The sequence below is a fragment of the Archocentrus centrarchus genome, chromosome 19 (genome assembly GCF_007364275.1).
Source record: "Archocentrus centrarchus isolate MPI-CPG fArcCen1 chromosome 19, fArcCen1, whole genome shotgun sequence".
Classification (NCBI taxonomy): domain Eukaryota; kingdom Metazoa; phylum Chordata; class Actinopteri; order Cichliformes; family Cichlidae; genus Archocentrus; species Archocentrus centrarchus.
Window position 1 is genome coordinate 6,744,302 of NC_044364.1, and position 15,301 is coordinate 6,759,602.

Genomic DNA, 15,301 nt, shown 5'->3' on the forward strand with positions numbered 1-15,301 from the left:
GCCAAGTCAACTGGCGACCCAATAAAAGCTTCGAGGTAGACGGGTATATTTACAAAGCATCGCTCAAAGACCCGACACGCCGGCGCGCCCTGCCCTCTTCCTCTGCAATATCAAAGAAGCATGTGCACATCACAAGGTCACAAATGAGGAAGAGGAGAATATTTTTAGACCAACGACGATCCAGACATCTAATAAAAATGGAAATGAAAGGTGATCTTCTCAAATGTAAATATTTGATATTGAAGAGGTGTTTTATTTTTTCTCAGAATTGAACCCTGCCTGTAAATCTTTAGATGAAATCTTATAGGTTCAATTGTGACAAATGAAGAATAACTCATTTAATCTTTGATTTAAACTCATTTAATGATTATAAAGTATGAGGGAAATCATTTAAAAGCTTGAACCTTTAGAAATACTGCAATATGACAATTTAGGAACTTGTAATAAATCCAATAACGGCGAGTGCATAATCCTGTTGAGAGGGGAGGGGTTTAGAGGTATAAAGGCACCCTGGATACAGTTGGGACAGACAAAATAATACTGAAGCACATCCTGCCAGCATCGTCTGTAATGTATTATTAGCTTTGTCTGGAAAAATATCTTTGATTAAAGAGACGTAGAAGCAGAAATTTTCCTCCTTGAACACAGAAATGGATAAATGGAAGATTCAGCTGGTTGTTGTGACTTTTTGTGCTTTGGTGCAAACCTATCAGAGATTCTCTTGTAGTGCAGAAGAGCAGAGAGGACTCCTGAAAGAGTGGAAGGTGAGAAGCACTTTTTTTTTTCTTTTTTATTAAATGATGGCTTGATTGGTGGATAAACCTTAAATATCAAGGCACTGAGCTGAGACACTGCAGGTGAAGAGGATTCAAGTTTTACTAATAGATTTTACCCTAAAACTTATTGATCTTACTGATTCCTGACATCAGGATGTTCTTGTTTAAAAGGGCAAATATAGCCTCATATCTAAAAAAACATGCCAGTGCCATAATTTGCCAGAAGCTCAGATAAAGGATGAATCATAAAACACTGTTGAAAGCCATGTTTTCAGAAATAATATGGTCATGGACATTTTAGATTTCACGTTTATATTTTACAGAGGGTTTATGTTTGATTATGCAAATTCATTTCTACTTAGTTTTCATTAGTCTGAAAGAAGACTTACATGGAAAGAAAACAGCCCAAAACGTTCATTGAGCAGTGCATTATAAAATGTTTTTGCCTGTAGTGTAAAAAGTGCATTCTCAATAAAATATCAGTCAAATCAGTGTTTTTTACTTGCAGGATGATTCACTGCAGACGAGTCTGACGAGCCCAGTGGCCAGTCTGATAAAAAGATCTAAAGCTCATCGCTTCTACGGACTCATGGGGAAACGCTCAGGTAGCCGTGAAACTTACCGCTGCTTAGGAACATTTTTATGTTACATAATAAACATCAAAAATCCTGTTTTATGACAATAGATGACTTTATTTCTTCACAGATGCAAAGAAACCATTTCAAGTAAAAAGACGTGAGTAGCCTGACCTTATTGTGGCTGAACTCTTACCATACTGAAGCTGTCTTGGAAAACCAGTCGTGCCTATAATTCAGAACCAATTTTTTAATCATCCCATATTTCTTTCAGGAAATAAAGGAGAGACGTTTGTGGGTCTGATGGGGCGAAGCATTTCCAGCGGTGGTAAGCATAAAAACATCAAGAGACCACGTGTAAATCGCAGATATTTCAAAATATCAAGGCAGCTTTATTGATATTAAAAATATCAAAGTGCTAATACACATTTAACAGCTATGATTCAAAGTACAAGCCAAAGACCGTCCCACTCAAAATGTTTCCTGTTTATTACAGAATCTCTACCCAAAGGAAATCGTTCTGCAAAAACCACTGCGATCCGTGTTTCAGAGAAACCATACAAGCAAGGTATGATTGTATCAGTATAAAAACCTGAGGTTGTTTCATTTCTATGTGCATCCTTATAGTGGTGTCATTTTATTTAATATCCTCAGCAAATTAAAAATCTCTTTTCCTCCCTATTATTTGGCAGGTTCAGCAGAGGAATGGATCAGAATCTTGTATTAATGGAATTAGGGAAAAAAAAAAAAAAGACATGATGACAATCTATACAACTTTATACCAACCAAAGACGATGTTACCGTAAATCATACTAAAAGTACACCCTGCTCATAGTTTCAATTCATGCTAACAGTTACTGTATTAATTCCAAAAAACAACTACCATTGTCAAAAAGCACATTTCTCGTAGTAAATGAAGATAACCTGTAAATGCTGCCAAATGAATCTATTTTAATCTAAGATTAATGTTATCCATCACACCGGACCGTTCGTCGTGTAACATTCAGTACACAAAGGCAGTTTGAAAACAAATCCTCTACAGTCGTGTTTCACAATGTTGCTGACAAAAATCCTTCGACTTGGAACGTACGCTGGTTAGCCTATAAATGAGAGTAAAATATAAAAAGTAAAAAAAGTTTCACATCGAGGACGAGAAGAAACAGACGGTAAAAAGACGAAAGGAAAAAAAAAAAAAAAAAACACTGATCTTTACTGACAGTTCATAGGTCTAGGCTACTTGTGGCTGGTGAGGCTGGAGGCGAGTGTTTTCAGTAGCCTGAGGTTCTTAGTGCTTATGTCCCTTTGGGAGGGGTCCATTTGAGCGAGCTTGGGTCGATAGTTTTGTTGCTATTGCCTCGTTTGATCTCCTTCGCTTTCCACTCATCAATAAGGTCCTGGGACAAGAACGAGAAGATGGAAAGTGGGATGTGGAATAACATGAGTTTGTGCGGCATTATTTATTAACTGCACGCTCTTTTAGAAGTATATTTCAAGAGTATACAAAAAAAATAACAACAAAAAAACCCGGACAGTGAGGAGCCAGCTTACCTGACGCTTCAATACCAAGTGCTTTCCCTTCCAATACTTCAGCATCTGAAGAGACTGCAGAGTGCTCACAATGTCCACCGGATTGACAGCAGTTTCCTGACTGATCTCTGCGCAGCAAATTAATATTAAAACAGTAAATATTTCTTTTGTGTGTTTGTCTAGTTTATTAAATACATCAATCTTCCTGAGTTGGTCTAAGTCTTTTCCATCCTCACGCTTTAAAGCAGACTAATTATGCTCTCCCTTTTATCTGTGAAAGATTTCATCTGAAAAATACTGGATGATCATTCAGTTTTAAATAACAAGGTCAGTGAATGTACAAGTAATCTCTATGAGCCAAAGGCTCAGGCTTCAGACTGCTTTAAACATTTTTTTTCTCCTCTTGGCTCTGTATGTCAGTTAGAGGGGATTTCCTTAACAGGGTCACCTGAGGCGCGCAGCTCTGACTGTGAGCACGGCACTCCTGACCACCTCAAATCTACTATTTCCACGGACAGCCAATGGGAAGAAACATGACTTAAAGGGAGGGTGACCTAAGAGGAAGAAAGCTAAACTGGCCTGTTTTAGAAAGAAAATGATCTCTGGCCAGAATAAGCTAAACTAAGATTAGTTTAAACTGTCAATTGTAAAAAACTACTGCAGAACAGTCCAAGAACAAAAGTACAGAGTAAAGAGCAAACCAAGCAGCCAAATTATAGGGTCTGTGCTTTCACTTACCTTTGATGGAGATCTCCTTGCCTTGAAAGTTGTACATGTATCTAAGTAATACTTCCTTCCAGTAACTCCTGTAACTGATGAGGCCCAGATCAGAGAGAGGTCTCTCTGGTGAGCCCACCTTCTCCTCAACTTTTGACAGCAGGTAACCTAAACAGGACAGTCAAAATACAGGCTTTTAAAAAGAAGAATGACAGATCTGTATTTCATTATGGTCTGCAAAAAAACTAAAACACCATTTAAGTATTAAATTGAGAGAAGAAAGAGTAGATATATACATACTGAAGTCAATGAGCATCTTTCCAAAGCCCTGTCTCATGTACTGTGGCATTGTCAGGATACAGGATACATTGTAGTTAAGGAAGGAATTCTTCTCCTTGAAGTAATAAAAAGGAAAAACACTTTTTAGATGCTTCTGTTTATGAAAGTAAATTCAACCCTTACAAGGATAAAAAGGGTTCTCTTGTTCTTTACCTTGGAAAAATAGCCCACTAAATGGCAGCCGGTGTTGTCAGCTTCAGTCATGACGTAGAAGAGAAAAGGCTCCACGTCATAGTAAAGTGTTTTGTGGTCCAGGAAAAGCTTGGCAAGTAAACACAAGTTTTGGCAGTAGATCTGGGGATGATATGGCAATCGATTACTTTAAAAAAAAACAAAAAAGTGGCTTATTTATTTGAGTCAAAAACAAGAAATGTCAAGTGTCCATACTCCTGCCAACTAGGACTCCTACCTTGTTCTTTTTGCCATCGACTTCAAACACAGATATAGACCCCTTTCTGTACACCTCATCTCCTGGAGGATGCTTCCACACACATTTGGCCTGAAAGACGCATATTACATGTCAGTGTTATTTCCAAAAAACTCAGAATGTAAAGATTTGTCAGTGTGGCCTTGAGATTATAGTCTGTCTCACCATGTGTCGCCTGAGGATGGTCTGGCTCTTCATGTATTTGAGGCAAAATTCGCAGACATACAGACGACCCAGACGTGCATACTCTTCAGGATAGGGTGAGTGGTACCAGGTGTCCAGCTCATAGCGACCAAACAAGATGGTCTTTATCATGTTACTGCCCTCTGTGATCTGACCCTGGATACGCAGCTTCTCCTGCAGGGGATGAAGACAGGATGTGACGAGGTTATAAAGCAAAAAATTGGAATGCTATCACACTTCCACTTTAAAAAAAAAATTTAACAACTGTTTCTAGCATTTTAAAACTATATGAAAGGAAAATGAGTGCAGCATCTATCTGTGGTGTACTTTCCCCCTTTAACTGAAGAATCCAAGGAACTGGTGCCTTTCATTCCCCCTGTTACATTACTTTTTATTTAAATTAAAAAAAAAAGTGTGACACTGATGTTGATATGAAAGTCCTCATTACCAGATCTTCAGATGCTCGGGCCTGTGCTTTCCTGAACAACTCCAGGTCATATTCACTGGTGATGTTCTCCAGCAGAGGCTCTCTGGTGTTGCCATGCGTCTGCCGATGCTCCTGAAGGCCACGAGGAAAGGCAAACAAGAGATGAAGAAACATAGCAGCTATGTGGTGGAATAAGCTTTAGAACAGAGTGCTGGTGATGTACCACATGCTTTTCTTTCTGCTCCTTCTGCAGGCCAGAGTTTCGCCCCTTCCTCATCTCAGCCACTTGTTCTTTGTATCTAATCTGTTTTGATGTTGGTGTCTTTAAAAAAAAAAAAAGGATAAATAACAGATTCACTTTCCCAGCATGAGAAATTACCAACAGTTAAATTAATAAACAGACAATTATCCATATTAATGACCTCATTAAACAACGCTGTAAACAGCTTTACGTAACATTCGATGCAATGCCCATCATTTCTAAAGCAGACTACCTGGTGACGAGTTGTGTGGCGTGAGTTGCTGTCTTCCTGCGTCTTTACCTCCTCTTCTTGTTTCTCACGGCTGATGGCTTTTACCTGGCAACAGAAAATAAAGCATGGATTACAGACTCTGCTCTGTCTCACACTCTCTCTCAGATACAGGGTTTAGATGCAGCTCAAGCTGCCAAATATTTATACCAGCCATTTCAGCCTGCAACATTAGTGACATTAGCGCTGCAACATTAGTTCTGGGCACGTGTCTGCTTAAGTGATGAAGTGTATTACTTATGGCTGTTTTAGAGATAGTAACAGACATTTTCTACTTGTGCTACAGCTGAAAATGTTTGTTATTACGATTAAAGCACGTGCCAAAAACATTCATGAACAGTTGCTGTCAAATGTATCAGGTTTGAGGGTTAAGTACTGTATACATAACAATACATAATATTAGTTACTGATAATGTAAAATATTGTGGACAGCCAGCTTAGGTGTATCATCAGAAATTTAACTAAAAGAAAGAAATATCACAGGTGTTTTAAGACTCACCTTGCACTCATCGGCAGAAAGATTGTGGTAAAGAGGACAGCCTGATACAGCAAAATGGCGTTCATGCTTTCCTGTGAGATGACCTGAGAATTGAGAGAAAAATAAGCAAACTATATTAAATATTATACATACTATAAAATCTGCTGATAAGTTATAATGCATGTGTTTAAGCAATCAGTGATCCTTTTGATGCCTATACAAAAATATATTTTACCAAGGGAATTACACCCCGGGGTTGGACATTTCATGTTGAAATTATAAGTTTCATGGCAACGGCGCCGTTTGGGTCGGTGGGAGAGATCTTTATCCGAGTCTCTGTTGGTTTGGTCCTTGGTCTGGCTCTCATCATGAGAAGCGTTGGGACTGGAGATGTCCAACTCCGATTCAGAGGAAGGCGCATTCCCCGTGGGTGTCAGCGGTGGAGATTCATCATGATCCGCCGCTCGCTTCAAGTCCTGAGTATCTGAGTGAAAAAAAAAAAGCACCATTGTCATTTTATAGCCGATTTAAAGAACACTGTAGAAGCTTTAAATTACAGGCTGTGTATCCAACCCTGGGAGCTTTGGCTAAGGCGAGTAGAGGCTCTGGTGAGGCGCTGTCTCTTGGGCACATTCCCTTCACTTTCTGAGCTATTGGTCTGTTCTCTTTCAGCAGAGGAGTCAGAGTCTTCAGTTCCATCTGAACCACTCCCAGCCATGTGTCTCTGTCACGGGAACAAACCAAAATGAAAGACAAACAATACAAAATACTGTAATCATGGCGCCAAAAAACCCCAAAAAACCTAATATGGATAGCCCTGATGATGACCACAAGCCAAAATGCATCAGTCAAATTAATAAGTTGTTCTAGAGTTTTAACCATTTAACTTCATGTGACAGAAACCTCTGCTGCACTTCTTCTGTAAATCAGACACAACTGCAGCATTCGAACTACAACCATACATTTAATTCATAAGTCCAGAAAGTCAAAAGCATATTTGAAGTAACACTGTAAATGCGCTGTTTGTGGGGTTAATTTCTTTAATCAAGCTAACTCGTGCTTTCTGAAAAGCTACAATCAGCTGATAGCTCGCCATTAGCTTTTTTTGTTTTTAAATTAAAAGGTTAAACAGCTCTTACCAGTTACGTCTTTCTACTACTGAATTAATATATTCCGCCACCGCTAGTACTGAAAATTGGTCAAATACTGTCACAGGTGTAGTAACCAGACTGCTTAGCACATCAACCTGTTATTGTTGTTAGCTTAGTATTGATGGTTAGCTGTGCTCCTGTTTTGTTGGTTTTTTTTCCCATGCAGCCGATGTGGCACAACGCTGCACTAACACACAGAGATTTCAGCTGCACTATTAAATTTGCAGTCGTAGGACAAAGCTGACATACATAGCGCCGTTACATTTCATTTTAGACGTGAGGTAAAAGTTCTAGCTTCTTCTTGGCTGATTTTTGCTGTCCACTGTGGTTAAACGTGCTCGAGCATTAGAGGAAAATGTTGACGAAAGGTAAATGTGACGATGCAGTTAAAAATCAGTATGTTTGACAGACTGATCTACTAACAATAACGCCTTGTTTTAGCGCGTTAAATTGTCACATTATTGAATGGAATATGGTGGAACCTTCTGGTTAATCGTTAGCGCTAACTCGGCTAACGTTACCCTCTTGTGCGACCTACATGTACTCTTACCTGTCTTCTTCGAGGCATGTTCCTCTTGATGGCTACTACTTCACGTTGTAACCCCGAGTAAACGTTAAGTAAAATAAACTGTTAATTGGTTTTATTTTTAAAATTGTATTAGTTTATATGTACACAGCGTTACTAGGTCCCTGGCGCCGCATTCCTCGCTCAGACAGAGCGAAGAAATCAATTTCCGGTCGTCTCCGGGCCAGCAGGGGGCGACTTCCGGCTATAATTATATATATATAGTGGTTATCTGACTAAAAGTCTATCACTAAATTTACTTAAAACCCAAAGTGTGTTTTCTCCCTTTCCTCCAGTGTATTGCTTTCTTTTTTATCTTTTTTGTTTAAAAAATAAGATAGTCACGCAGGTCTCTCTATATATATTCTTTAAACTTTTTCTGTGTAAAAGGCATTTCATTTCAGTATTTTTACCGTCAGTTTATTGATTGTTGGATTGATTGTGTTTTAGGCACGTTGTCACCAGCAGCCTGTCTCAAAAACACATCATTTTCCCTATGTCTTTTGTTAAAGCTATGAAAAATGCCAAAGATAACACAGTTTGACAGGCATAAAATAGAATTTTTGCAACAATGAGGTAATTTCCAAAGAGATATTAGGCACAAACTTGCTGTATCTCAGCATGATGTGCAGTGTGTCCTTAAAATATGTGAGGAAACTGGACAAAAGAAGAAGTATCAAGTATCATGTTTGGTTATATTCAGCTTTAACATATTGTTATACTGTATTTTATTAAGATGTTAACTTACTTGTGTGCGTGTGTGGACAGCTGGGACTGGGCCTATTTCTTGCTGAGCCTTGGCACCTGTGGGACACGGTTGTGGAGGGGCAGGAGTTACCCCTCCCTACCGCTTCACGCTGCTCCCCACTGATCGTCACTGCCACCCCTGCGGTATTTATTGAGATATTCTACTTCATTTTAAACTATTTTGTTTACAGTTGATGTTTTAGCTGCTCTAACACAGGAATTTTATAACTGTTTGGGTAAATAAAGTATAGCTTATCTTTATCATATCTATTTATCACATCTTTCTACGTAGGTAAGTGATTCATGAATTCATCAAAATGAATCTTACAATTATCAGCGTATCCAGATTTTGTCCAAACTGATCAAAGTTTCAGTGCTTTCCCTCACAAAATGTTTTGCCAACATGTGCCTGAGTGCAAAAAAAAATGGGTTACAAAATGGGTTTCAACATTTGTAGGTGTCCCACTGTTTTGTTTCTCTATTTTGATTCTCCCTGCCCCCCACCCCCACCCTCTTAAGCACCCAATTAGGGGAGGGTGAAGTACTGGAGAACCCAGAAAATGCATCTGTTTTCTTGAATGTTCCACTGTCAGACTATAAAGGGCAGGGAAGGGGCTGTGGCAGGCAAGTCTCCCAGCAGCTGATACCAACCCTTCTATATATAGCTTCCAGGGCCTGAACATTGCATTAGAGCACACAGCTAAGCCAAAGGGACACGTGGAATAATAAAGCAACTTCTCATTTAGTTTTTTTTTTTTTTAAAGAACAACAATGAACAAACCCAAAATTGTCAGACCAGAGGAGAGGTAAGTGCTGCCAGACTCTTTAAGCAGTAGTGTTTTTTTTTCCTATTTTTTTGTTGATTGTGAAGAGGTTTCACATCGAACTCATCAGCAGCTTATTTGTGTTTTAACAGCAAGCCAGCACATGCACTGTGGTTTGACAGAAAGAAATATGTCACCGTCAACTTCATGGTTCAGAGACCTAAAGATGTCCAAGTTGATATTCAGCCAGACAAAATGATTTTGTGGTGAGTTTTTAGGGGAATTCTGTTATTAAATTCCCTGCCTTGATGTCTGTGCTTGTCACGTGTCAGTGTAGAAAATATCTGTAAAGGTTTCTCTGACTGCACTGTTACGTCTCTACGACAGCTGCAAAAATGAAACAGATGACGTGTACTACAATGAGCTGCACTTCTACGACAAAGTCCAGATCTATGTAAGCATCCACATTTATGAACATATGAGACAGTTTATATGCTTTATTCTTCAATGTCCAGATGGTTGGGGGTGTTAAATGCTTCTTAATCTTGTCATCACTTTAAAGGACTCCAGAGAAAGAGTCTATGACCGCACCATCAATGTCTTGCTAAGGAAGCTGAAACCTGATTGCGCCTGGCCCCGTCTTCAGAAAGATCCAGCTAAAGTAAGCGTGTGTGTGTGTGTGTGTGTGTGTGTGTGTGTATGTGTGTGTGTGTGTGTGTGTGTGTGTGTGTGTGTGTGTTTAAACTGATCAGTAACAAGGTATTCTCAATCATAAAGTATTTGCTCAGGTTAATTAGAACTGCTTGTCACACGTTCACATTGTTTTTATGAGACTGAAGGTAGCTTGTAATTTATTCTAGAAATAAATGTAATTGTTCCCAATAATAAATGTTCTCACTATACACTAAACAATCAAGCGATTAAAAAAAAAAAAAAGTCTTGGCACACTTTAGCCTTAAATAAGCACCTTGATTTTCCAACATGATATTTGTAAAGATAAGAGATAAGAGTGCCTGAGAGCAGTAAAATTAACCCACCAACAAATGTGTGGAGTAGGATGCTGCTGTATTCCTGCTGAAGTTTACTTTTTGTAAACAATACCTCAAATCATGTTTTCTCTTCATTCCACAGCCTAGTTGGATTTCTGTGGACTTTGATAACTGGAGGGACTGGGAGCATGAAGAAGATGACGGAAAGGAGGAATATGACCAATACGTGGATGTGAGTGAATTCAGTGCTCTCAGTAATAAGATCACCTAAATCCCCAAATTGCTTCCAATCCCATGTACTATGCATGGCTTTCCTTCTACAGATGATCCGAGAGATGGCTACCAGTAACAAAGGAGAAGCTCCAGATATGGGGGATCTTAGTGATGTAAGTGCAGTGAGGAGCATACAATCTAATATTAGGAATTACTTGTGCAATAGTCTATATTTAAATATTCTAAAAGAAATGCAGACTGAAAACACATAACTTAAATTGATCATTTAAATGTGGAGACTGACCATTGATCCATTTTTCTCTCCACAGTCTGACTGATACGTTATCATCTGTGGTGGAGGCTGCTATAAATGTACAGCTCAGGATCTCGAGGACAACACTTTGTTTGCTGCAGCTTGTAATATATGCTAAAAATGAATGTGCTACTGTACAAAATGCTGTTTTTACATTTAAGATATTTTGTATGAGATTATTTACCGCTGTCACTGTACACTGGTGTGTTGGTGTTAATAAAAGTAAGTTTTAGCAGGCAAAAACTGGTGTTATGTCGCTTGTAATAACGCTGGATAAATGAACTGGGGTTAGAGGATGTGGTTGTTTCCGTATCTCCAGAAGATGGCAGTAAGGTAGCATCAAGACCAAAAGTTACCAATTTTTATAATACAATTTTAAAAATTTGTTTGAGTATGTTTGAGACTTGTGTCATACACTATCCTTTAGGTTATGCAATATATCATCTTATACTAACTCATTACAAAAAAAAAAGCAGCAGGATAAAGGTATGCTCCTATGAATAACTACACACTATCATTTATAATTAATATTCACTAATAATGACATTAGTTAAACATCCAGTATTGATTTTCAGCCTGGCACAGATTTCTCCAGATACTTTGAATCTTTTGATGATATTATGCTCTGTAGATAATGAGATATTCAAAGTCTCCACAATTTTACCTTCAGGAACATTATTCTGAAATGTTTCCACAGTTTGTAGAGGCAGATTGGTGAACCTCTGCCCATCTTCACTCCTGAGAAACTCTGCCTCTTTGAGATGCTTTTTCATAACCACTCCTGTTACTGACCTGTTAACAGTTAACATAATTAGTTGCAAAATGTTCCTCAAACTGCTTCTTTTCAGTAACACTTACTTTTCCATTCTTTTGTTGCCCCTCCCAACTTTTTCTGAGACATGTTGCTGCCATCAAATTCAAAATGAGCTAATATTTTTCATAAATCGTATATTTTCTTGGTTTAAATATTCCACATTTTCTCTGTTTTATTGTGAATAAAATATGGGTTTATGAGATTTGCAAATCATTGCGTTCTGTTTTTATTTACATTTTATAGTGTCCCAATTTTTTCGGAATTCAGTTTATATATATAAGGATTTATAGAGCCTATCCTGAAATTTTCCCTGTTTATCCTATTAAAAAAACTGTACTTACAAGAATTCGACAGTTTTTTATTTAAAAAAAAAAGATGCAAAAAAATAATTGTGGGATTTCTTTCACGTTTAATAAAAAAATGTCGAAGTCCTTAAGTTTGGACTATGTTGGTACCCGTTGACGTAAGCTGACAGCTGTGAGTTTCATTTATCTGTGCTCGTGCTACCGGCCGGCGCAGTTTTTCCTCAAAAACAGCACAGAATGGCTTTTCAGTGTCAAAGAGACTGCTATATGAAAGAGGTACGAAGCTGTTTAATGGCGTGCAACAGACCTCCCTTTGCTTAAGGAGCAATTCGGTGCAGAACTGATTAGCAGAACTGCTGCTAAGTGATGCACCAGCTAGCTACCTCTAGCGAGAGCAAAGGCTGCACACGTTTCATAATTCCATATATATATTATTTTCCGCACGCTTCACATCAGCTCATATTAATTTTCTCCTTCAGCGGGGTGAATTCAATCTTTTTTTACTAGTTATAACGTTTTTTTTCATGTACAAAGCCAAACCTTTAGAAAGTTTTGCATAAGACTGAAATCCCACACCCACGTTAACAGCTGCGTGCCGGTTAGCAGGTCGTAGCAGAGTCCTTTTAGAAGCCTATAATGTTTCTGGTTGTAACTTTTATATAACACGATTTAATTCCACTGGTCTCCTTCCAGTTTGTTACCTCTGTGGTTTCCTGCTGCCCTGCGGAACTAAAACAAGAAGTAAATGGAAAGAAAGAAACTACCAAAGGCTTCCATGTCAAGCTCCAAGATACCATCTTATTTCCCGAGGGAGGTGGCCAGGTAAGGTTTTCTTTTTTCTTCTTGAAGTTCTGACACCGTTACTTAAATTTGTGCATCAAACATGCCCTCTCAGAGATTACTGCAAATGTTTATGTTAATGTTGTACTATATGTTTTTTTGCAAAATTTGCATGTTTTACGCTGTCCTCCTGCAGCCAGATGACCATGGATTCATTGGAGATGTTCCAGTTTTAAGGGTGACAAGACAGGGACCAGACGCCCTGCATTTTGTGGCCTCCCCTCTGGAGGTGGGCCAGGAGGTTCACGTAAAGGTAGACTGGGAGAGGAGATTTGATCACATGCAGCAACACTCGGGTAATAACTGCTACACACATGGGAAAGGATACCATCATACATTTATATCACCTATTTCTTCTAAGCCATGATTGCTTTCTTCTTGACCCTTAGGTCAGCATTTGATCACAGCTTTGGCAGACACAATGTTTGGATATAAGACCACATCATGGTACTTCACCACTGCGCACGTTCCTTTCCCTGTAGCCACTAAGCCTTTATAGGCTTACTTCTTTTCTGGGTTTTTATCAGGGAACTGGGTCGTCAAAGAAGCACCATTGAGCTGGACACACCCTGCGTGAAACCTGGCCAGCTTCAGGAACTGGAAGAAACTGTAAATGAGAAGATCATGGCTCGCATTCCTGTCATGGTTCAGCTTCTCTCTATAGATGACCCTGCTGTGGAGAAGGTACCGATGTCACACTTACTGTTTCTAAAACAGACCTCTTGCTGTGTCTTTAGCGTATTACACAATATGTGTTTCTACAAACCAGGTGAGAAGTCGAGGGCTGCCAGAGGACCACGCAGGGCCCATTCGGATCATTGATATAGAGGGCATCGATGCCAACATGTGCTGTGGAACCCATGTGTCTAACCTCAGTCACTTACAGGTATTACTTGAGCATATTCACTGTTATAAGCATGGTTGGTGACATTAATAGTTTTGGTCTAATTAATTTCTGTTTGAATTTTAGGTAATAAAGCTACTGGGAACTGAGAAGGGAAAGAAAAACAAAACCAACCTGATTTTCCTGGCAGGAAACAGGGTACTTAAATACGCAGAGAAAAGCTACAACACAGAGCGTTCGCTGGTGTCACTTCTAAAGTGAGTTAGGAATCTGAATAGTCAAATGAACTTAAAATCATTCAGAAACCTGAAATGAAAAAGTCTTTTGGTTGTTTTTCAACAGGACGGGACCAGATGAGCACGTCGAGGCAGTCGACAAGTTGCAGAAGTCTGTTAAGCTGCTGCAGAAAGTAAGAGGAATTCTTCATTTCTTTCTAGATGAGTGTTTGACAACTTTGCAGGAAATAAAATGGTATAATAATCAATTAGTAATGTTATAATTCTTCATTGTTTTAAATATACTTTGGCATAAGATATTTGTTGTTCATTCACTCATCCACTACAAAACTGTCTTTGGCAGACTAACCTGAGCCTGCTTCGAGATATGGCGGTCCTCATCGCTCAGAGCTTTAAGAATGATCCTCACAAAGGCAGCTTCTTCACCTTGCACAAGTAAGAAGTTCCACTTAGAAATAACATTATATATTATACCGATGTTCCATCTATCCATCCGTTCTCTTCCGTTTATCCGGAGCCGGAGTCACGGGGGCAGCAGCCTAAGCAAAGAAGCCCAGGTTTCCCTCTCTCTAGCCACCTCCACCAGCTCATCCGGAGGGACCCCAAGGCGTTCCCAGGCCAGCCGAGAGATGTAATCTCTCCAGTGTGTCCTGGATCTGCCCCGGGGCCTCCTCCCGGTGGGACATGCCCGAAACACCTCACTCAAGAGGCGCCCAGGAGGCATCCTAGTCAGATGCCCGAGTCACCTCAACTGGCTCCTCTTGATGTTAACTATTTAAAAAAAGACCCCTCAGTAATGACTCATTCTTTACAGCCTGGTCCCATTTTAGCATCAGTGTGAGTATTTCAATAACAAAATGTGTTCTTGTTCTTCCTACAGAAAAGAGGGTGACAATGAGTTTATGAATATCATTGCCAATGAAATAAACACTGAGGTAAGATCATAACATGACTGCTTTACATCTAGTCATTAGCTGTTCAGTATTTTTTACAGTGTTCTGGTTCTAGGAAACGCTGGTTTTCCTGACTGTTGGAGAAGAAAAGGGACCTGGTTTGTTTCTCCTGGCTGGACCCAGTGAACTAGTGACTGAGCTGGGACCACAGTAAGAGCGGAACATCATGTTTATTTAGTTTTTTAGTTAAAATCTAAATGTAGGTAATGTATCTCTCTGTTTGCTTCCTAGGATGTTAGAGTTGCTTCAGGGAAAGGGAGCAGGGAAGAATGGGCGATTCCAAGGCAAAGCCAACAGCCTGGCACGGAGAGGAGACGTGGAGGCTTTACTGAAGCAGCGCTGCAAGAATCCCAGCTCACAGGAAGAATGAATTTTCAGGAGAAAGAATTTTTTTTTTTATATATATATTTCCAAAAAGGGAACATTAAGGTTAGCTTACCTGGCTGCCTTAAATATCCATAATCTGCAGTAACCTCTAAATGGTGTATTAGATTACAAATAGAAAATGTATATAAGTTGACATCTGTCCCAACATGTGCTGTACATATTTGAATATTAAATGTAAAGTACTGGCTTTATTAATTCAAA

At 39.2% G+C, this 15,301-nt stretch overlaps 3 protein-coding genes across 4 annotated transcripts; 2 read left to right on the plus strand and 1 right to left on the minus strand.

The window, feature by feature from the left end:
- Nucleotides 1–1,709: 1,709 nt before the first annotated feature.
- On the minus strand, nucleotides 1,710–7,862 carry kat7b (K(lysine) acetyltransferase 7b). Of its 2 annotated transcripts, XR_004021507.1 has the most exons (15): nucleotides 7,681–7,862; nucleotides 6,553–6,703; nucleotides 6,215–6,463; nucleotides 6,001–6,083; nucleotides 5,466–5,549; nucleotides 5,195–5,293; nucleotides 4,993–5,103; nucleotides 4,527–4,718; nucleotides 4,344–4,433; nucleotides 4,088–4,228; nucleotides 3,896–3,989; nucleotides 3,617–3,763; nucleotides 2,900–3,006; nucleotides 2,569–2,745; nucleotides 1,710–2,451 (listed from the first exon to the last, which is right to left on the minus strand). XR_004021507.1 is itself a non-coding variant. In XM_030755820.1 (14 exons), the coding sequence occupies exons 1-14, from the start codon at nucleotides 7,696–7,698 to the stop codon at nucleotides 2,644–2,646; spliced, it is 1,668 nt and encodes a 555-aa protein (XP_030611680.1). In that variant the 5' UTR covers nucleotides 7,699–7,862; the 3' UTR covers nucleotides 1,710–2,643. The 2 variants fall into 2 exon arrangements, 1 of the variants encoding a protein (XP_030611680.1); XM_030755820.1 differs by having other exon boundaries at nucleotides 1,710–2,745.
- A 1,192-nt stretch (nucleotides 7,863–9,054) lies between these two features.
- On the plus strand, nucleotides 9,055–11,012 carry ptges3l (prostaglandin E synthase 3 like). The gene is made up of 7 exons (XM_030754375.1): nucleotides 9,055–9,248; nucleotides 9,359–9,472; nucleotides 9,594–9,660; nucleotides 9,769–9,867; nucleotides 10,338–10,427; nucleotides 10,519–10,581; nucleotides 10,738–11,012. The coding sequence occupies exons 1-7, from the start codon at nucleotides 9,214–9,216 to the stop codon at nucleotides 10,744–10,746; spliced, it is 477 nt and encodes a 158-aa protein (XP_030610235.1). The 5' UTR covers nucleotides 9,055–9,213; the 3' UTR covers nucleotides 10,747–11,012.
- Nucleotides 11,013–11,991: 979 nt separating this feature from the next.
- Nucleotides 11,992–15,273, plus strand: aarsd1 (alanyl-tRNA synthetase domain containing 1). The gene is made up of 12 exons (XM_030754374.1): nucleotides 11,992–12,116; nucleotides 12,534–12,662; nucleotides 12,817–12,976; nucleotides 13,070–13,127; nucleotides 13,208–13,364; nucleotides 13,450–13,566; nucleotides 13,651–13,781; nucleotides 13,867–13,933; nucleotides 14,104–14,195; nucleotides 14,641–14,695; nucleotides 14,769–14,863; nucleotides 14,945–15,273. The coding sequence occupies exons 1-12, from the start codon at nucleotides 12,078–12,080 to the stop codon at nucleotides 15,081–15,083; spliced, it is 1,239 nt and encodes a 412-aa protein (XP_030610234.1). The 5' UTR covers nucleotides 11,992–12,077; the 3' UTR covers nucleotides 15,084–15,273.
- The last annotated feature ends 28 nt before the right edge of the window (nucleotides 15,274–15,301 follow it).